This window comes from Protobothrops mucrosquamatus, unplaced genomic scaffold (assembly GCF_001527695.2).
Source record: "Protobothrops mucrosquamatus isolate PMUCROS unplaced genomic scaffold, P.Mucros_1.0 scaffold1133, whole genome shotgun sequence".
Classification (NCBI taxonomy): domain Eukaryota; kingdom Metazoa; phylum Chordata; class Lepidosauria; order Squamata; family Viperidae; genus Protobothrops; species Protobothrops mucrosquamatus.
In genome coordinates, this window is record NW_015387351.1 from 147348 (window position 1) to 169321 (window position 21974).

At 39.8% G+C, this 21974-nt stretch overlaps 1 protein-coding gene across 1 annotated transcript; it reads right to left on the reverse strand.

Moving 5' to 3' along the window:
* Positions 1-1208: 1208 nt before the first annotated feature.
* On the reverse strand, positions 1209-20466 carry LOC107291469 (protein lifeguard 3). Its single transcript, XM_015820466.1, has 12 exons — positions 20328-20466; positions 14141-14220; positions 13676-13761; positions 10686-10750; positions 9274-9327; positions 7761-7811; positions 6017-6056; positions 5192-5229; positions 4267-4354; positions 3228-3323; positions 2753-2806; positions 1209-1630 (listed from the first exon to the last, which is right to left on the reverse strand). Exons 2-12 carry the CDS (start codon positions 14193-14195, stop codon positions 1487-1489), a joined length of 771 nt encoding a protein of 256 aa, XP_015675952.1. The 5' UTR covers positions 14196-14220; positions 20328-20466; the 3' UTR covers positions 1209-1486.
* Positions 20467-21974: the final 1508 nt, after the last annotated feature.

Here is a 21974-nt window from a genome sequence, read left to right on the forward strand (position 1 = left end):
TAAAACAGAATCTTGACCTAGGGAAGTGGTTTCCAAACTTGGCAACTTTTAAGACTTGTGGACTTTATGGCTGGCTGAAGAATTCTGGGAGTTGAAGTCCACAAGTCTTAAAGTCACCAAATTTGGCGACACCTAGAGGAACCTACAGGAACCTCTGGTCTAATTTAGGAATTCTAATAAGAGAACAGCTATGAACAAGCCTCCTTATAGTACAGTGGTGGCAAACCTATGGCACGTGTGCCAAAGGTGGCACTCAGAGCCCTCTCTGTGGGCACATGCGCCATGCCCCAGAGATGGCAACTGTCCCTCTTCAACCAGCTGCCCGCTAACTCGCTGAGGTCCCACGTGGCCAGATGTATTCCAGCATGGCTGGTTTCCCTCCCCCCCGTCCCATCCCTCCTGGCCTCACATGCTCTTCTTTTCCCGGGCACGACCCACTGCATCACCTCCTCAGCTGTCGGCTGGCCGTCCAGCTCAGAGGCGGCTTCTCTGAACTGCTGGCGGCAGGCTGTGGAGCCCCAGAGTGCACTGGTCGAGGGGCTGGCAGGCTGTGGCTGCTGATGGACACTGTTGGCCCCCATGTGCTCGCTGGCCTTTGTGTGCGGGGGCCGATGGTGTCAGGCAGCAGCCACCCCGGCCCCTGCCTCACCTCGCGACAATGGCACCCCTGCCCTGCCTCGCCTCGCCTCGCCTCGCCCTGCAACAATGGCACCCCCACCCTGCCTCACCTCGCCCTGCCTCGCCTCACCTCACCCCACAGGATGAGCCTCCTGCCCACCATCCCACCTGCCAGAGACCCCCTGGATCTCCCCCAACCCTGCCCGGCCCCCACAAGTGTCCCTCCCCATGAGCAACATAGAGGTGACCATGCCCACCTTGGCCACACCCATCCAGTCTGTCATGACCACCACAGCCAGGCCCACCAAGTGGGCCACGCCCACCTGGCACCCGGCAATAAATAAGTGGGTTTTGGGTTGCAGTTTGGACACTCGGTCTCTAAAAGGTTCGCCATCACTGTTATAGTACATGTAGATGTACTATGAAGAAAAAATAGTAACATTTTGGCTATATGCTGTATGCTACATTAATATACTAGTTGTATTGCTTTATGTTAACTGAAGAATTACTCTAATTTTAATAGTTACAGATCAGAGCTTTGGCATGGATGCTGATGCAGAAAATCTTAGGCCTAAATCTGGAAAATCTAACTAACCACAAATGCAGCTCATAGGGCATACATTGACAGTATAATTATTATTTCAGGGGACTTAAGTTTATTGAACTTTGAGTTCAGCCCATATACTTAATAAATGAGTTTCTGTACAATATACAAAGCTTTCACACAGTATAGTAAAATAAAAGCAACATGAAAATTTGTAAGTATGTGTTATGATAATATTATTCAAAAGCAGATTCATATGGGGGAAGGCAAAGATACTAATATTCTGTAAACATGTTCCTTAAGTAGCCCCCCCCCCCAAATTCCTTAACGTCTGCTTCCAAGTCTTAAAAAAGAAAGGAAGATATAGATGACATCTACGTAGATTTGAATTGCTCCATAAATGTAATCTTCAGGACTGATGGCAAACCTCTTATTCCCCAAGAGCAACTGGGTATCATATGCAAGGAACTGTAGGAAATCAGAAAGAAGAAATTAGTCTTATAGTTCAAAACAAAAATTACCTCTAAAGATGCAAGTGTCCAGCCAATCATTTCTTGCCCTGCATCCTTCATCAGTTCCTTCATTTTCATTTAAAATGTGTCGCTCAATATGTTTTTGTGTGATCCTACCAACATACTCTTTATCTGTTGAATTCCTTAGCTTCATTTCAAAATTTCAGATCTTTTTAAAATTTAATTTAATGCAGTAAATTTTTAATGTACCAAAATGGTACACACACAGAAAACATACATACAAGTTAGAAAACAGTTCTATAATTCACACCAAGAAGGGAGATGCTTCTTAATGATCCACTTTTTAAACTCTCCATATTTTAATTGGAAGTGCTCAAAGAAGTGATTCTATTACATCAAATAATTTACAAATTATAGCAAATCCCCCACTTGCTATTAATATACAGTGCCAATTTCCTTTTATTGGGAAAGCTCAACTTTATTAGATGTAATTTGCGTTAACAAATAAATCTTGATATTTTGTTTGAACGGCTAAAGTCAAAGCACTTCTGGCATTTTCTTCAACTTCATCTGTCTTTCAGGCATTTTGTATTATTATTTATGACAGGTCAATGAAAGGCTGCCTCTGATGAATCATTGCCAGTTTGGAAATGAGCTGCTAAGCTGCAGGGAGTCCTTAACTTACAACAGTTCACTTAGTGACCGTTCAACGTTATAATGGACCATTTTTCACACTTACAATCATTGCAGTATCCCTGTGATCACACGATTAAAATTTGGACACTTGGCAACTGACTCATATTTATGACGGTTGCAGTGTCCTGGGATCATGTGATCCCCTTTGGCAACCTTCTGACAAGCAAAGTCAATGGAGAAACCTAATTCACTTAACAACTGCAGCGATTCACGTAACAACTATGGCAAGAAAGGTCGTAAAATGGGTCAAAACTCATTTAACAAATGTCTTGCTTAGCAAAATTTGGACTCAATTGTGGCCGTAAGTTGAGGACTACCTGTATAATCTTATTTTACATAGCACATAAGAGCGTTCAAAGTGCTGTACATCTATTATTTTTCATAAAAAGCATCTCAGGGCAATAGAAAATAATTTACTAACCAGGGTAAAGATGATGGCACAAATGGCTGAATAAAGCATATGGACCCAATAGATCTGAATAAGATAAGTAAGAGCCGGTTAATTACATATCTCTGCAAGAGAAAGTTTAAGTCAGTGACAACCCCATTGACATTATTAAGGGACAACACAATATGAATAGAAAGGATCTATGAAGGCAGGGGTGTCAAACTGCTGGCCCATGGGCCAGTTGTATCATACGGAGGCTGTGCCCACCCCCGCTCTGGCAATGCAAAAAAAAGTCACGATATGTTGCGACACGTGACATGGCGAGTTTGACACCCGTGTGTTAAGGCCTCAATCAAGTGAAGGGGAATCAATTCTTTAGAAAAAAAAATGGAGGCATTCATTATCTGTCATAGCTTTCCAATTAAAGCAAATATGTTCCAAATGTAAACATATATAGATATGAATGCACACTACTTTTGAAAGCCAGTCATCCATTCCAGCCACTTACATATTTGTATACCAGAACAACAGTGGTGCTGATAGAAGTCACAAAGAGGACAATTGCCAGTATACAGAAAAAACCAGTCCAGGTTGTGAGATCCACCTGCCAATGAGAATGATACATCACAGCATTAAGTGACACCATTTTATTGCCCAATACATACATACAGTACATAAGGTAGCCAATATTATGCAAAATGAGTAAGAAATGAGTCAAAGAAATTAAAGACATGTTATGAGAGAAGAAAAAAAGAAAAAATTGAATGTAAGTTGATCTAGCTCCGTGGTGGCGAACCTATGGCACGCGTGCCATGGGTGGCACGCAGAGCCCTCTCTGTGGGCACGCGCACTGTCGCCCCAGTCCTAGGCCTTTAGCTGGGTTTTATAAAACCTTTTCGCTTTAGGCCTCTGCCACCATGCGCAAAAAAGAAAAAAGGTTCAATCAATCAATTTCAACTTCTTGCGGAAAAAAAAAGATCTCACAAAGTTGGAATTGATTGATTGAACTTTTTAGTTCCACCCAGTCTGCCATTACCACCGCAGCCATGCCCACCCAATGGGCCGACCCCCACCCAATGGGCCAACCCCACCCAATGGGCCACGCCTACCCGGCACCTGACAATATATAAGTGGGTTTTGGGTTGCAGTTTGGGCACTTGGTCTCTAAAAGGTTTGCCATCACTGATCTAGCTTCTACTAACACCATGCACTACCTCTTCACATTTTCCATCCTTGCAAACCATCCTTGCTTCCACCATCTTCATATACTGCTTCACACACTTCCTTTTGTTCCTTAAACTTCTTACCTCTTTGGTTTTTCCCTTCCTCTCAACCCACATTCTTTCTTCATATACTTGTTTTGTAGTTTGATCTTTATTAGTTCTCACTACATAATTAAACCATCACAGAGTACTTCTTTTATAGTAGTCACTCGCTTTTGTACAGTATTCTGCACCAATTCATTCTTGATTATCCCTCTTGTTTTACTCATTCTTGACTATCCTATTTGCTCTTTTTCACTGTATTAAAATGACAAGATAACTCACCTTTGTTTGGAAAGAGAAAACAGTGACAGTGACTGTTATAACTGTAGTGATGATCATGGCAAGGATTACAGCTTTGGTCTCATGCATGCTGCAAAAAAAGGGATTTTTAAAAAGGCCTTTAGGATATTTTATGAATATGAATATTTAGGTTATGAAAATTCTTATAAGCCACGTGGAAAGTGATCCTAATGAGTTTATCAAAACTTCTACTTGCAATCATCAATGGATCCCAATAAATGCTTCTGATTGACTGCAAAACTGGAATAAGAGAAGTCAGATATTCTCAATCCAGGCCAGTATGCTTCTTAAAAATAAACACTATCAATTTGTATCAATTACTGGCACTATTATAGGATAAATAGATGACTTGAACATTCTTGACATCAATCTAAGACGCTATAGTTTCTGAAGAAACTTCAAAAATATTCTCATGCAACAACGGCTCATTCTAATCTCACTTTATTAAGAAATAGGCAGAACTTTTCCAGAAATGTTACTGTGCTATTTTTCAACAGTTATTTTAAAATGCTCACAATAGGTTCTTAAATAAAGCCATTCAATCTTTCTTCAGAATGTTTCCAGATACAAATTCTACAATGGTTCTAGTACAAAATCTTACACAAGAGGGAAATCTGGTTTATTTTTATATTAAAAGAGGCCTTAGCCATCCAAGAGCCAATGACAAAACTATAATAAAATCTCCTAAGACAATGCCCAATAACTGATGACAATGATGTATTTATAACCAAAACTGAAAAAAGAGCTTATTGGTACTTTTAGGAAATACGAGGCTTTATTTCACAAGCCTATGGTTATCCATTTTCTAGTAATAATTATTTGATACTTTGCCATTATTTTTTGAGAAAATCCAGCTTGTTTATCCCCACTGTACATTATCACTCTCATTTACTCCCTTGTACAGTACCTAGCAATGGTGCCTGTCATAAATCCCAAAGCCAATGTCTAGGGAGAAAAAAAAAGCAAAACAGAAAACAAAATTAGCAAAACATTACGTACATCTTGGCTATATCTATTATTCCATTGTAAATTTTTCCATCCCCATTCAGAAGTGAACAAACACAAATTAACAAGCAAGCCCAGATCAAGAATTTTTTTAGTGAATTGCCAGTGTATCATCTTAGGCAAGAATAAATAGTCCTGTTAAAAATGCAGTTTGTTCAAGTGAAAGTTAAAAATGCAGTTTGTTCAAGCTCTTTCATAGGTTAGAAATACAGAGGTTAATAATTGGACAAGTCCGTAATGAGAGAAATGATCACTCTTCATTAGGTCATAAGCCATTAATATTAATACCTTAAATTGCGCAATGTACAACTGGCAATTAATGCTGATCTTTCAGTACAGGTATTATATGATTTCTAAAACTTATACTGGTTAATGGCCTAGGTGTTCCATTTTACCCCAATTCCAAATTGTTGGTGTTAGATTATGCCATTTTCTCCTGAATAATAACTTTGTGAATGTATTTATTTCGAAGGGAAAGATGCACTGTTTAGATAATCCATCTGAATGTAATGAAACATTTGTAGTTTGGAGGCAATAAAATCATTTTCCTGCCAAGTGTTTTAATAATCTGGAATTAAATTTTATCTGAAGATTCGCAATAATGCAAATATATTACTCTTTTTAATCTCTATCCTAGGCCCTATTGCCAACATTTCAGGTCTCCCCGTGTTAGGGATTTCACGTCTACTAAATTTAGCCCAACCTGTAACATCAATCTACTACTTACGAAGATGGTCATAAGGATTATATTCCACGGAAATCGTCTCCTGAAAAAGACCAGAGAATGAGCCAGCGCCTATACAAATGGCCCCACTTTAAGAAAAAAGTATATCTTGGCAGAACTGTTTCAAAGATATACCACTATTCCACATGTTCTATTCCAAGCTTCTTAAGAGCAAAATGTATAAGTTATTTGGCAACAGGAAGCTCCCAAACCAAGATTTAAAAAAGCTACATTTTGATTTCTATCTTCATTATTCCCAAGCAAAGCCACTGTAGCCTAAACCCTTTAACCCAAAAAAGATTCTATATCCTGACTTTAACAGGTTTGTGTTTGTGGGACAATAGGACGAGGAAAGTGTGGTGGATATGTTTGCTTCCTTGAGCAATTTGTAAAAAATAATAAAGGCAGGATACAGACAATTTTTTAAAAAAAAATTAAAAAAACTTGCACAGAAACTGTTAAAAAAAAAAAACATAGCCGGAAAAAGTAATATAATGAAAATCTTTCAAAGGCATCTAGAAAGAAGGGACAATAGCTTTCCTACTAAAGAAGGTATAAATCTAATTTATATGTAGAGAAAGTTAGCAACTTGGGCCCCATCACCAAGGAAGCCAATAATAAACATTTTTTGATGAAGGGATGTATTTTAAAAAAAGCTTCAAAAGGATTATATAATAAGTCAGTGGTGGCGAACCTATGGCACGGGTGCCAGAGGCGGCACTCAGAGCCCTCTCTGTGGGCACGCACGCCGTCGTCCCAGTCCTAGGCCTTCAGCTGGCTTTAGGCCTCCGCCGCCATGTGCAAAAAAAAAAAAAAGGTTCAATCAGTCAATTTCAACTTCTCGCAAGAAAAAAAAAGATCTTGCAAAGTTGGAATTGATTGATTGAACTTTTTAGTCCCACCCAGTCTGTCATTACCACCGCAGCCACGCCCACCCAATGGGCTACACCCATCCAATGGGCCACACCCACCCGGCACTTGACGATGCATAAGTGGGTTTTGGGTTGCAGTTTGGGCACTCGGTCTCTAAAAGGTTCGCCATCACTGTAATAAGTGATTTCCTCTGCTTGTTTTTCACTACAGTTCTTCTGAATATGCAACTTTTTTCCCCTGAAGTCTTTTCAGTCCCTGGGTTGTGACAATGCATCTTCACTGCAATACTGCTGTATAACCATTCTATAGCCAACATCTTGACAACATCTTGATCACCTTTTGCGGCCTTTTGACAAGCAAAGTCAATGGGGAAGCCAGATTCACTTCACAACCGTGTTAGTAATTTAGCAGTGATTCACTTGACACATGTAGCAAGAAAAGTCGTAAAATGGAGCAAAACTCACTTAACAAATTTCTCACTTAGCAACATAAATCTTGGGCTCAGTTGTGGTCGTAAGTCGAGGACAATCTGTATTTTTCATTGCTTACCTATTCTAAGTCCTTTGATTCTTATTATTCTGCTTTTCATGCAAAATTATTTTTCAGCTGCAACAATCCTAAACCTATGAACGTGATTGCTGTGTGTCCCCACGCATTATTTGCAAATAAGAGAAGTGCTTCATGCAGGCCTCATTTTTACATCTCTCATTTCTATTGCAGAGGGAAAAATGGCAGAAATCATTTGTCAAGGCTGTATTTCCACAGTCAGAATGCCAACCCCTTTAACCACTTCTCTATCCTTCATTCCAGAATTCCCAGCAAATTTTGAATTTGATGCATCATAAAATCATAGATGTTACCAAAGGATACTTACTGGATCTTTTTACAAAGCACCAGCACTAGGTAACAGATCAAAAATACACCACTGGGAAGACAGAAAAGACCCATTATTGCAAACTGAATCGTGACAAGTCTAAACAGCAAGCTACCTTCCAAATTTAATAACCTTTTTTTCAATGAAAGTCCTTTAAGCCATATAATTGAACTTGTATATTAAAGTTTTATCAGAGGTTTTATAAGACTATGCTTAGTTAAGAAGGTAGGACATACTTTCTCTGAAAAGTTGTATCAGATGTAGTTAGAAGTGGTGGTGATGGAAGTCAGAATAGAGCAGAGAATCTTAAAGGTACAACTTGTCAAGTATACATTATGGTACAGGCAGTTCTTGTTTTAAAAACAATGATAATAGAGCCTGCCCATTACAGTTTTAAGTCATGGGGTCGTTAAGCGAGGTGCCCACATAATCATTTAGCAAAATGACTGCTATCCTAGCTCTCCCAGGTGCAATCATTAAGCAACAGTGTGGGTTGTTAAACAGTGAGGGAAAGAGCTGCCTGCCAAAAGAGGGAGATGGCTCCTGTTAGTGCAGAGAAGGGAATTCTTGCACTGGACTGGAGAAACGAAATCCATCTGACAGGCAGCCGTTACTCTCAAAAATGCTGGCTACAAAAGTCTATGCTGAAAGCCAAGATGGAGGTGTTTGGAGCCAGCTTCCCTACAAACATCCCAGGCTAAAATTCTTCTTGGCCATGGTGGTACAGTGGTTAAAATGCAGTATTGCAGGCTAATTCTGCCAACTGCCAGCAGTTCGATTCTCACCGGCTCATGGTTGACTCAGCCTTCCATACTTCCGAGGGCAGTGAAATGAGGACCCAGATTGTTGGGGGCAATAGGCTGACTCAGTAAACCACTTAGAGAAGGCTGTAATGCACTGTAAAGCTGTATATAAGTCTAAGTATTTTGCCAAGAACTTTTCCAGCCAGCTTCTTTGAAAGTGGAAGGGCTGCTTTGCAAAGATATTCTGCCCCACATGGGGTGAAATCAATCTGGCAGAAAGCCCTTCCACTCTCCAAGATGTTCACTGAAAAAAGGTCCATCCCAAAATGGATCGTGATGGACCTTTTTCAGTCAGCCCCCAGAAACCAGAAGAGTCCTGCAGCAGCAGCTTGTCAACTTCCCTGCCAGCTTCATTGTTGATTTCTGAAGTAGCCAGCAGAGAAGATTGCAAATGGTGATCACATGATCATGGAGGACTTGGCAACTCGCTGTTAAGTGCAAATAGGTTACCAAGAATCCAGATCACAATCATGGGACCGCAGGGTTGCTGCAATGGCTATAAATTCACATGGACAGTTGTAAGCCCCTTCGTTCAGCAGCATTATAATTTCAAACAGTTGCTCAATGAACATCATAAATCGAAGACTATCTGTATTTTCTGCCATGGTTTGGAGTTCTTCGACTGTGTTATCAATATATCTAAAAGGCACTAAGTTATGGAAGGTTACAGCAAAGCAATAGATCACCAATGGCACTCGTCTAATACTTACTAAGATGCATAATATAATGGAATGTGATTGATCACAAAAGTGCTCACAGGAGTCCTGTGGAGAAGAATGACAAGATCAAGTATTACTAGACTGTCAACCATTTTTGATCTAAGTTAGCCTAAAATTCCATTATTACTTACAGTTTCATTTCCCTTTTTGTGGTCAAGAACATTAATACTTCCCCATTAACTGGGCCACACCCAGAGCTTGGCTTGCACCTAGCTGCTGATTAGCCTGTGCTCACTACGCATTTTTAGTGTGCAATTACTGAAATATATATACCTAATGCAAAGAAGAGGTCTTCAAGCAAATAGATATTTCCTTACCAAGTTTACCAATTTTTTTGCACGTCTATAGGCTTCTAGTATATGAACAAGAAGGAGCCAAAGGGAAATACATTTTTTCTCTACTGCTTAAATGCACTCTATATACCAATAATTCTACTAGTCCATAGAGCAGCGGTTCTCAACCTATGGGTCGCGACCCCATTTGGGGTCGATCGACCATTTCACGGGGGTCGCCAAGCAAGGCTGTCCGCCATTTTTTTCCCCTTTTCCGGTGGGTGCCTTACCTCCCTTGAGCTGGGCCAGCTGGTGGTCAGCCTGCTCCGTCTCTGCCGCTTGCCAGCTACGCCTCAGCCGGCGCAGGGGGCGGAACCACGCATGTGCGGCGCTCCTGGGCAGGGAAAGTCCTCGACTTACGACCGGTTGGGTAGTCCTCAACTTATGACCGGTTTAGTCCTCGACTTACGACCGGTTGGGGGTCGCGGCATTAAAAAGGTTGAGAACCACTGCCATAGAGGGTTCTAGTCCTGCCTTAGGCATGTAAGCCCAATGGGTGACCTTGGGCCACTCCCTCTTTCTCAGACCAACCCACCTCACTGGGTTGTTGCTATGAGGAAAATAGGAGGAGGAAAGAGCAGTAGGTATGTTTGTTACCTTGAGTTATTTATAAAAACAATAAAGGTGGGATAAAACACCCAAATAAAAATAAAGAAATAAATTCTAACCCCTATCTTTAGAACATCTCAGAAATAATAGGCTTTTGGGGGAATCCACTCTCCAAAAACAGAGAGGGAAGTCTGCCACCGGAATGCACCATACAATGTTATCACCATTGCTTCTTTGGCAACAGTGTAAACTACAGAAGGCTTTGGACATCAGGAGCGAAGGTTACCCCTGCTCTCCTGGAGCTAACATAATTTATGTTCCTACAATCAGAAGCAGTAGTAGGATAAAGAGGGAGGGGGAAGCCAAAAAGCCACACAAAAAGGAGGAAAAGTGAAAGCCTTCTCTTTCTTTTGTCTAACTGATGTGAGTCTGGAGGGGTGTCAGCAGTCATTGTCCATCACACATTCTGAATCCCATGTCCACCTGCATGGCATTCTCTATCTTGGACCCATGAAGACTTACACGAAAGTGAAGACGGAAACAATTGCCACAGTCAGTAGTAACTGAAGGGTGATGATGCTGTAAACCTGTTTGTGAAGACAAAAAGAGATACAAATTCAAAATGAAAAACCAAAACAAAGTTGTGGGTGACCATTTTCAGATGCTCCCACAGCAAGGTAACAAGAACTGATGCAGGAATGAAAGCCTTTTGCTGAATTATATGGAATATTTTAATCTTGCCATATCTTTTCTCAACCTTACAAATTTAGAAGGTGGCTATTTAAACCACTGAACCAAGGACTTGTTTCTAGCAAGAAACCAAATTAAATCATCTCCAAAAGATGGCTGATAACTTTGTTCACATTAACAGACCACACATCCCAATTAGCCAATCATGAAATATATAACTATGAAATATCCAGCAATATTAGATCATACGGGCCAGGCCAGTCATATGCTACAAGATTATAAGCATACATAATTTAACAGATTACAAGATTTAAAAGGTTTGAAGAAGAGAATCTCATAATGTTTGCTTCCCCCCCCCCCCACCCCAGTAGATATTTTGGGAGTTATACATTTTTAGAGAAATCTTTTAATATTATGAACATAACAAAATAGTAACAGAAACGCACATGATGTAATAAATAAAAGAACTAAAAAATGCTTTTTTTGGATTTTGTCATATCTAAGCTTGACTGGGTCTGATGCCGGAGGTGGGGACAAAAGATAGAGTCACAGTGTTGTGTTGGAATTTTACTAGCCTTACTTCAGCTTTCATCAATTTTTAAATTCTCTATTTTAAACAGAGTAGGGAAGCCTTGGTTTGCCACCTAACTAATTTAACTGCAGGCAGGTCATCTCTCCAGACCATTCAGGGATCTCTGCATCTAAATAATGTTTTTATCGACTCGATAAAAAGAGAAACATAATTTAAAACACTGACCACTTATCTGGTCATTGTTAGTAAATTGTCATCTCAACCCCAGACTCACTCACAACAAACAGAACATATAGCCATATGAATCATTCATAATATGAGTAGAACGACCTATTATTGTAACGTTTCTCTTTCAGTTAGTAAGTAGACTCTCTGATGAATTGCATTGCACTAATTCCTTATTAAGTTGAAAGGTATTCTTTTGGATCCAGGAAAGCTTCTGCAAATGGAAACATAGCCCAAACAGTGGACTTACACACAAAAAGACAAGCATTTGCATCAACCCACACAGAGAAAAGGGCTGGCCAATGTTTCATTTCTGAAGGGGCAAAGATGGGAAGACAGGGATATTCATGTAACATCTGTTAGCAACTGCTTAAAATAGTTTCATGTTTGTGGGTTTGTTTGTTTTTTCAGACTGCATAGCTCCCCGCCACAGTCTGCATGTGATCCTAGGGAAAAGACAGATTTAGCTTAAGTTATGTTCCGAAACACCATTTTAATACCAGAATAATTCTGTTTTAAGACATATGGTTTTTAAAAAAATGTCTTCACTGATTTCCCCCTTTCCAACTCCTTGTCACTTCAGTGCAGGTTCAGGAAATGTAAAAGGTTACAGGCAAACGGATGTATGTCTTATTCCTTTCACAGTACTCTGGATTAACACTGAGAGAGTGAACACCACTTTCATACAAAAAGACTGTTGATCATGCTCCCTTCTTCCCCAATGAGTTTGTCATGCCTCCCTCAAAGCCTGAATCTGGGGAGGAAAGTGGAGGTCGAGGGAGAGGTGTCTGTGGTTTTAGAGGAATGTGGGGAAGAGCAAGCTGAGGCAGGCCAGGGCTCTTTAGGAGTGGGACAGGAGGAACAGGAGAGACAGAGTTCAGGCGGTGAGCAAGGGCCACCCCCACCTGATCCTAGAGCCCGGAGAGTGAAGAGAAGGAGGGAACAACGCAGGTAGGCTCAACTACTCGGGAGGAGAGCATCCCACCCCTCTCCACAAGGCACACCTGAAGACTGAGATTTAAGAAGACGCTGTGGGGAGAGGCATTTGTCGGGAACAAACATTGATTCCTTGGAGTTTTGTGTGTGTTGTTGCTGATCTCTTGTTCTGTGACTTCTGCTTGGAAACCCTGAAACTCTGATCATTGGACTGGCTGAGAACATTGCTTGGATGTTTAAAGATCTCGGACTGTATTTTGGCTTCCCTTTTGAAACTGTGCAGGCAAGCTCGTTAGATTTATGATGCACGTATCATTTCCTTGTTATCTCCGTGGCTCTGAGTAAAATCCTCTCCTAATCAGACTGTATGTGAAACTACTTGCAGCCAGAGGCAGCTGAAGGTGTGTGTGTCTTCCTGTGTTTGGAGGCTTGCCAGAAACGTGGGAGCATTTGGGGAAAATTTGGAGCAATTAAAAGCCGGTTTGAATTGCCAGCTGACTGTATTGTCTTGGTGCTGTGCCCTGGGTCATCACAGAGTTTGTAAAAGAACTGTCATCACATGAGGGACATTTTAAAGTGTCCCCATTTCATGAAGATATGTATGCACTAAGGGCATTAATATCTGATTTAGGAGAGATTCTGTAGCAGGCTGTAGAGGAGAAAGGGCCACATAACAGATTAAAAATAATTGAAAGCCACAAAGGAATACCTGGTGCATCAATTGGCTGTTTAGTAATAAACAGAGTGGTAGCAGCAAGGCACTCAGTAGCATATTTTTTGGAGCAGAAGCAGCAAAATTATTGACTTAACAAAATACTAGCAGACCACACAAGGCTGCTTCCTGAGCCGTATGTTGTTCAGGTATATTGTATAGTTTGCATAAGTATATGTAGAGTGTAAGGAAGATGACCTGAGGGAAATAAACAGGAGCTACTGTCTAAGCAAAAGGGGCTGAAACATTTTTTAAATCCAGAATAATGCAGTAACATTTGAAAGTGTCTCAAGCGTACACCATTCACTGGTGTATAAGAAGTGGGACAATCAGATTGGTAAGATTCTGTTATTTTAGCCAATCTCAGTAGTTGATTTCCTGCTCTGGCCTATGTCAGGGAGCTGGTATCAGACTTACCTTGCGAATGAAGACTTGCCTAACATTTTTTTCCACCCAATAGGCAATTCGGAAATCCCCTTCTTCCATCTCACAACTTCTATCATCTGTTAAGAGAAGAGGGGAAAGGGCAACGTTGATCAACCCTATCAGACAAAATGGCAATTGTAGTTGTGATAGGATGGATCCATAGTAGATCTCCTAGGCATGATTGTAGCAATTTATCTGGATGCAAATTATAACAATGACTGAACCAAGTTCTTTTTAAAATAATTTATTATCCACTGATTAGTATTCTGAAACTTCAATAACAGCCCTCATCTCAATTCCAAACAAAAATATGCATTTAACACTTCCTGTCTAGTTTGGCCCTTTTTTTACAGTCCTAAGTCACAGTTTTCCTGACTTCTGTCCCTTAGCCTTCCACAATATTTTCATTTAACATCCTTTTCATGTAAATTGACTGTACTGATTGTGTTCTCTCACCTTCAGCTCCAGACCTCTTGTCATCATAGGGGGGTGGAGGACCAAGAGTTTCCATGTTGTCCCTGGCTGATGTACAGTACCTGGAAAAATAAGTGAAGTTTAAGACGCTTAAAACAAATACACGCACACACGCAAAAATGTACAAACACACAGGATATGAAACATAGACTAAATTCATGTTCAAAATCCACAATTGCTTTATTCCTATAAAATGCTGTGTCCATACAAATAATAATAATTTTTACAATTGGTATATGTCAAGCTAATGGCTGGATTTCCACAACTACCTTTAGTCTAAGGTAACTTGTTGTCCAAGCCTAGAGCTAACTGCTAAGAATGGAGGTAGAGTCCTTTTCTGCAATATTTATTGTAAATTAATAATGTTAGTACAGGTAGTCTTTGACTTACGATCTCAACTGAGCCCAAAAATGTCTGTTGTTAAGTGAAACATTTCTTAAGTGAGTTTTGCTCCATCTGCTTTCTTGCCTCGGTTGTTAAGTGAATCACTGCAGTTGTTAAGTCAGTAATACACTGACTTAACAGTGCAGTTGTTAAGTCAGTAATACACTTGTTAAGTGAATCTGGTTTTCCCATTGACTTGGCTCGTCAGAAAGTTGCAAAAGCGGATCACATGTCCTTGGGACACTGCAAGACTCATAGATACGAGTCAGCTGCCAAGCATGTGAATTTTGATCACGTGACCATGCAACGGTCGTGTGAAAAATGGTCATAAGTCACATTTGTCAGTGCCGTTGTAACTTCGAATGGACACTAAATGAACTGCTGTTGAGGACTGCCTACATTGCTATTCCAATGCAGCCCAAGAAGGCATGCCAAGCATAAATATTGTTGTAAGGCAAAATGGATCCGATGCAGAGTGTCAGACTCTCCAGAAGTGAGGAAGGGGGAGGTTTCTTTAATCAATGTTGTGTTTTGGCAGGTACCCACTGAGCACAGGGAGGAGATTGCCCTTCTCCAAGTGTTGCTGATTTCAATTCTCAGCAGCCAGAGCCAACACAGCCAATAGAGTAGAATGTAAGAAGTGAAGCTGAGTATATGGAAGGCTTCAGGTCATTCATCAGTGTTCAGACGCAGCTGGAGCAGGGAATCTTACCATTCATTTTGTTACGGAACAAATCAAATTACCGGGGGGGGGGGGAAGCAAATGACTGAACAATCATGAAATACCATATCAGGATTGTTTGCCTCCGGCAGCAATTGTTGTTTTTCAACACTAACTGCTAGAAAAGGATGTTTTTTTCTAGAGTTACAGGAAAGGGGAGCAACGGCTATCCATCATAAATTATTCAAAGCACAGACACTGACTTTCTCAACATCTTCAGTATCCTTAATTTTTTGAGAGACCAATGAAACAGAATATTAATATGCAAGAGTCATTTTATTTTGGTTTCTCTATTATTTTTCTTACTGTAAGCAATTTGTCATGCAATTCTGCTTTCATATCTCACACAATGGTAAGAGTTATAACCAAATAATAGAAAGATGACTCTATTTTAGTAAATTTTAGTAAATTTTAATGAAACAAATTTCATTTTTAATTGCTTTTACATTGTTGCTACCTTTCATATTATTAAGGTTTTAAAATTAATAAATATAATGTAAATGTTTGTCTTTAAGAAGAGGAGATGATCGGCTAGTACCCCTAAACTGCATCCGAGGTGGTGGAAAAGAAGGTGATGGGATGTGTAGGATAGTTGGAAGGGAGGAAAGAGGAGAGGTTGTGGTTAAGAGGGGGAGGAAGGAAGAGGGAAGAAGGTTGAGGGAGTGTGGATGCAGGGGGGGGCGCCGATTATTTCTGAATACTTATTGAGTAGGCTTTTTATGTGTTTGTTTTTCTAATGAAATGCACCATATTTGTATTATTTGTTCATATGTTTATTTGAAAAATTAATAAAAAATTTGTAAAAAAAAATTAATTTCTGCAAAGCATTTTTAAAAAAGAAATAGATATTAAAATGTTAAATATAAGTTTGGAGCATTTTTGCAGTAGCAATAATGGACAATATGGTAGTTCCTGTACAGAGCCATGATGGCGCAGTGATTAGAATGCAGTATTGCAGGCTAATTCTGCTGACTGCCGGCAGTTCAATTCTCACCGGCTCAAGGTTGACTCAGCCTTCCATCCTTGGTAAAACAAGGACCCAAATTATTGGGGGAAATAAGCTGACTCTGTAAATCACTTAGAGAGGGCTGTAAAGCACTATGAAGCGGTATATAAGTCTAAGAGCTATTGCTATTCGCCATTATATTCAAAGCTCTCAGATTCAACCTTTGGCATCTTCAAGCAAGGAAAAAGACACTAATGTGGGGCCCTAGAGAGCTGCTGTCTCCACTATTTAAATTAAATGTTTATACAGTTTTAACATATTATGATATGCATTTCCATAGGAATTTTTTCAAAAATACATTAAATAATATTGCTTATTTTTCTGGCAAGCAGAACTTCCCAGGAATTAAGATAAAGAAAAAGGAAGGAATAACTCAACGGGCACTACTATTATCCTAAGACAGGGGTAGGCAACCTTGGCTCTTTTATGACTCGTATCTCGTAGATCTCAATTCCTAGAATTCCTGAGCCAGCATAGCTGGCTCAGGAATTCTGGGAGTTGAAGTCCACGAGTCATAAAAGAGCCAAGGTTGCCTACCCCTGTCCTAAGATATCTATTTGATGGTGTTGAACTATTAGGGATGGACTCTGTTCTTGAAAGTGAAAGTAATAGATAATCATTTTCTGTAAAAATCAGCAGGATGGAACCTGAAAATACAGTGGTACCTTGCTACTCATTGTTAATTGTTTCCAGGACACACGATGAATACCAAAAATGATGAGTAGAAATTTTTCCCATAAGGAATAAGGTAGTGAATTACAAGGCAACCAACACTGACAAGTTCTAGTTCAGTGGTTCTCAACCTGTGGGTCGGGACCACATTTGGGGTCGATCGATCATTTCACGGGGGTCGCTAGCAAGGCTGTCCGCCATTTTTTTGTCCGCCATTTTTCCCCCCTTTTCCGGCGGATGCCTTACCTCCCTTGGGCTGGGCCAGCTGGTGGTCAGCCTGCTCTGTCTCTGCCACTTGCCAGCTACACCTCGGCCGGCGCAGGGAAAGTCCTCGACTTACGACCGGTTGGGTAGTCTTTGACTTACGACCGGTTTAGTCCTCGACTTACGACTGGTTTAGTCCTCAACTTACGACCGGTTGGGGTCGCAGCATTAAAAAGGCTGAGAACCACTGATCTAGCTGGTGCATTGAATACCAAACAATGAGTACCAGCACAAATTCAAAGCAATTGAGTACCACAGTATGCTGTATGCAAGTATGCCCAAAGAAGCTAGCTGTTTTACTGAGGTGATTAATATTTCAAATAGCTTCATTAAAACACATAAAATCTGAGAATAGAATTTCAATAGAAAAAAAATAATAGCAAGCAGCAAGCTGAACTAAAACCTAATACTGTATTTGGCCATTTAATCATCTCCCGGAAATAGTTTGCAAGAAATAAAATTAATGGCTAAGAGATGGTAACTTTTGAATTTGACCTTTGCTTGCAAAAATAAGTAGAGGAGGCTATTTGCTTAGAATGATAACAAACAGAACTTTTGCAATCATTAATATTTTTGACAATATTTTATTTCATGTCTGTCTGCAAAACTGGCATGTGACAAAATAAAACTTTTGATTATGAGATTTAGTTTGTAATTTGTTGCTAAATAGAAATTTGAACTAAACAATGAGCTGAGGCAGACAAGTATATATAAGAAATATGGAACTGAGAATCTAAGAGAATATTTTTAGACTTAGAATTTTGATCAGTACAAAAATTCCCAAACTTCTCCCAAGGTTGAGAGCAGGGAGTTGGGTTTGTTTATATTACTAGATAAGTCAGAAACCATTGTCAATTGCTTTAAGATTGATCAACAGGTTACCAACTATTTTCTGCCTATCCCTAAAAGGAATCACTGCTGCATAGTACAAATGTCTATATCCTACCAACTGGCATTATGTATTTAATATGTTTATCTCACCAATTCTCTACAGAATTCTAAGAGGTTTGCAATAAACAGCAATTTAAAAGATTGCTGTGTAAATATGATGCATAATGCAGAATGTGCATGTGTGATGGTAAGAGAAAAAAATAGATATAAAAGTCTCTATGGAGAGCACATTTGGAAGCTATTAACCAGCTAGAAACATGTAGGTTAGCGTTCAATTAGAAATGAAGAGAAAGAAAAACAGGCCAGTTAAATAAATATGAGTATCACAGCTTTATTCGGTACATTCACTTATTTTCAGTTCTTTGTGGCCTATTTTCTGCTTGCCATAAAAAGATAAAGTCACAGACAATTGAGGAATGCCCCCCCCCTACTTGGATGCTTCTAACTCCATTTTAAGGAAGCAAAAGTAAACATGAAGCATATGCACAAATTTTAGACTTTTTTTAGGTCATGCTTCCCCTTGGGTAACAACTCATTTATATATAAGATTGAAGCCAGTAAACTATACTTCCTGAACCTGACCGCATGTAATTCTCAGCTCACACAAGTAAGAAAGAGAAAGTGTCATCGGAAGGATCTCTGTTCTAAAATCCACAGCTGTGATTTTATCAAAAATGCAGGACTTTCCAGACTTGCGTCATCAGTATTTCCTGGCAATTATAAGAATGTGCAAAATCCATTTTTACTGCTTTCAATTTCCAAACCATTCATATATACCATATATAATGGATATATTCATTTTTATCCATTAATCAGTGGAAGAACTTTTCTCCAGAAGTTGCAGATGCTCCAACATAGGTTTTAAGAAGAGACTGGACAATGATTTGTCTGAAATGTTACAGGGTTTCCTGCTTGAGTAGAGAGTTGGACTAGGTCCCTTCCAACTTCATTATCCTGTTATACTTTCTAAAAACATCTAGAAAATCCCATGAACCTTCCAGAATAAAATTACTGTAATGTATGAAAAAACTTCTGTCTGGAAAAAAGAAACTATACTGTATTTCTTACATCAAATGAACCAATGTTGCATTTTAAGCTTCAGATCTCTAATAAAAATATATAGGTATATAACAACAGTCAGATTCACTAAGGAAACAGGCCTATCACTTGTATAATTCATATACAAGATTATAAACTTCATTAAAAGAAGCTATCAAACATCATGTTTCAAACATCTTCTGATAAAACATTTCAAAGTTAGGGTCTAAAATCTGTTGGCACTTTATAATGTTCTACAGAGAACAATCTATTTAGCCTCTGGGTTTTACCCTTCCTTGTGTTGAGAGGGGATTCAACGATTTTGTGTTTCTTTATCCCAGCAGTCCCTGAGGCAACTTAATGCAAGTCTAACGAGATTAAGACTGACCTAATTTTTATTTTATTTTTTTGCTACTTCAGCACATCTAACTCTGATAACCAGTGGTTATCATGAAATTGCGCTACCTCATTCAGGGTATTTTTACCATAATTTCCCTCCAGTTGGTTCTCTTTCCTTTCTTCTCTCACTCTCTTTCTTAGCCCCTCTCTTTCTTTCCCCAAACCCAACATCTGTTACAGAGGGAGAGACGAGATGCCTTTTGAGTGAACGCCTCTCCATCACTGTCTAAACCAGGGGTAGTCAACCTTGGCTCTTTTATGACTCGTGGACTTCAACTCCCAGAATTCCTGAGCCAGCATGGCTGGCTCAGGAATTCTGGGAGTTGAAGTTCACGAGTCATAAAAGAGCCAAGGTTGACTACCCCTGGACTCTAAACCGTAGTTTAAAAAACATCGGTCTGGTCCTTCCTTTCTGCTTTATTCAACATCTCGCCAGCCAGACTGCACCGCGAGAAAAAGCGACGGAGCCCAATAGTGAACTCACCTAGGCCCCCAATTCAAGTTGCATCCGTTACACGGGGCCACCTCTACCGGCGGAGTCCCCCCCCCTCCTAGTCTAACTAGAAGAATCGCGCACGGGCACCGAGTACGGTCTGTTTACCTGGGAAGTAACGAAGCCTAAGTTGCTACTCCCGTGGAATCGAACCTCGGGTCGTTCTCGAATCCCAGATAAGTTCCCAGCAAAGAACCAGCCCTCCCCGCCTAGCAAAGCCCTGCATAGCGGAAAGGTTCCCATAGCCTTTGTTCAGACGATTACGGCAAGCCTACAGGCGCTCGTGCCCCAGAATCCTTACCCTTCCTCCAGGCCTCCTCGGAAGCTCTTTACAAACTCTGTTTCTAGGATATTGCGGCCGATCGTGGATTGATGGAATTCAGACAACCAGGGAGGGGAAGAAAAAAAAAACCCGCCCGTGTGGGGAACCCCGTTTAAGTGACTTTTTCATCAACTTCCTATTGTTTTTGAGGAGAGAAAAAAAGAAAGAGAAACCATGAGATGCAACTCCAGTGCCTCTAAGAGGCGAACGTAATGATTGCAAGCTCCGATTCAATAGGGTTCCGGAACTTGAACTGTGAAATTGCACGGTACCTTAATTTTAGGTCTGGTCCCCCAGATTCTGTGCAGTCTTGAGCACAAGAGATTTTTTAGGATTCTTGAGATATTTTGGCTTAAGATTCCAAATGGCTCAAATCAAAAGACAGTGTAAGTCAAGCAGAACTATTGCAACAATCGTTAGCACTGGGTGTTTGCTCAGTTTTCTTCCTTCAGGTCATTCATTGCCAATCTAGGTCTGTTTGACTTAGTATCTTAATCAGAATTGTTATATACAGGGATATTTTTTTTTTGTCATAGAACGCCTAGAACGGAGTTCCGGCACCTTTTTTGGATGGAACCTTGTAGGGTAGGCAAGGCGGGTTGTATGATGTGTATGAGTTCCTGCACCTTTTTTTTTTTTTTTTTTTTTTTTAGAAAAAAAGCACTGGTTATATATGTTTCTGATTGGCTTACCTGTATGTGTCGTCTGTCGTTCCTGCAAAGCACTGATGATATTCCCTAGTTTGGTCATTAAATGTTTGCAAGGAGAAAAGCAAGATCATTGAATAACAAAATCTCAACATTTCATCCTTGAACTGCACATAGTCTTACACCATCTTTTTATATCATAAGCCTAAGTGATGAAATACTTCAAGTATCCATATATCTTAGTATTTACATTCTACTACAAGGAAGTGTAGATGGGATTTTCTCTTAGTCTATCCCCACAAACAACTACAGTATACATCTATACTGTATAGGAAGGAGTTAGTTCCTGTTGTATTGGCAGTCTGAAGCCTTTTGATCAAGACAGAATGATTGGACCGCTCAGTAAGCTCATGGTGATGAAGTTATCTAAATCCCAATCTTCCAAATTCCAGTTTAAACATCTTAAAAGCCAAATTACAAATCAAATAGAAAGGGTAAAAAGTTAATGTGTTGCGTTGCAAAATGGTTTTATACAAACCTAACATACTTGATGGTGAATTCTGTTACATGTATTTAAATCCTCTAATCAGCCTACAAAATAAAACAATTAGGAAATTAATGACTTTGATTTTTGTTCTCCATTGCCCTTGCTTTTTATTCCACATTTATCTATATTTTCAAAGATTTATTTAAAGGCAAAAAGTCAAAACTTGATGCAGTAATTTGCTGGTCAGAAAACCCCCTGATGTAGCCAAAAATCTAATTGCAACAAAAATATTGTGTCTTCTACTAATCTTAGTATTTAGTGGAACCTTGTCAGCAAGTTGTCCTATAGTTTGACAAAATGACATACCACATGTTTATGATTATAACATGCATCCCACTGTTTGGAACGTGGCTCAAGATCCCAAAACAAACAAACTCAATTGGAATTCAAGCAACAAAGTTTTATTTTTAAAAAAGAAGCATTTGCAAAGGC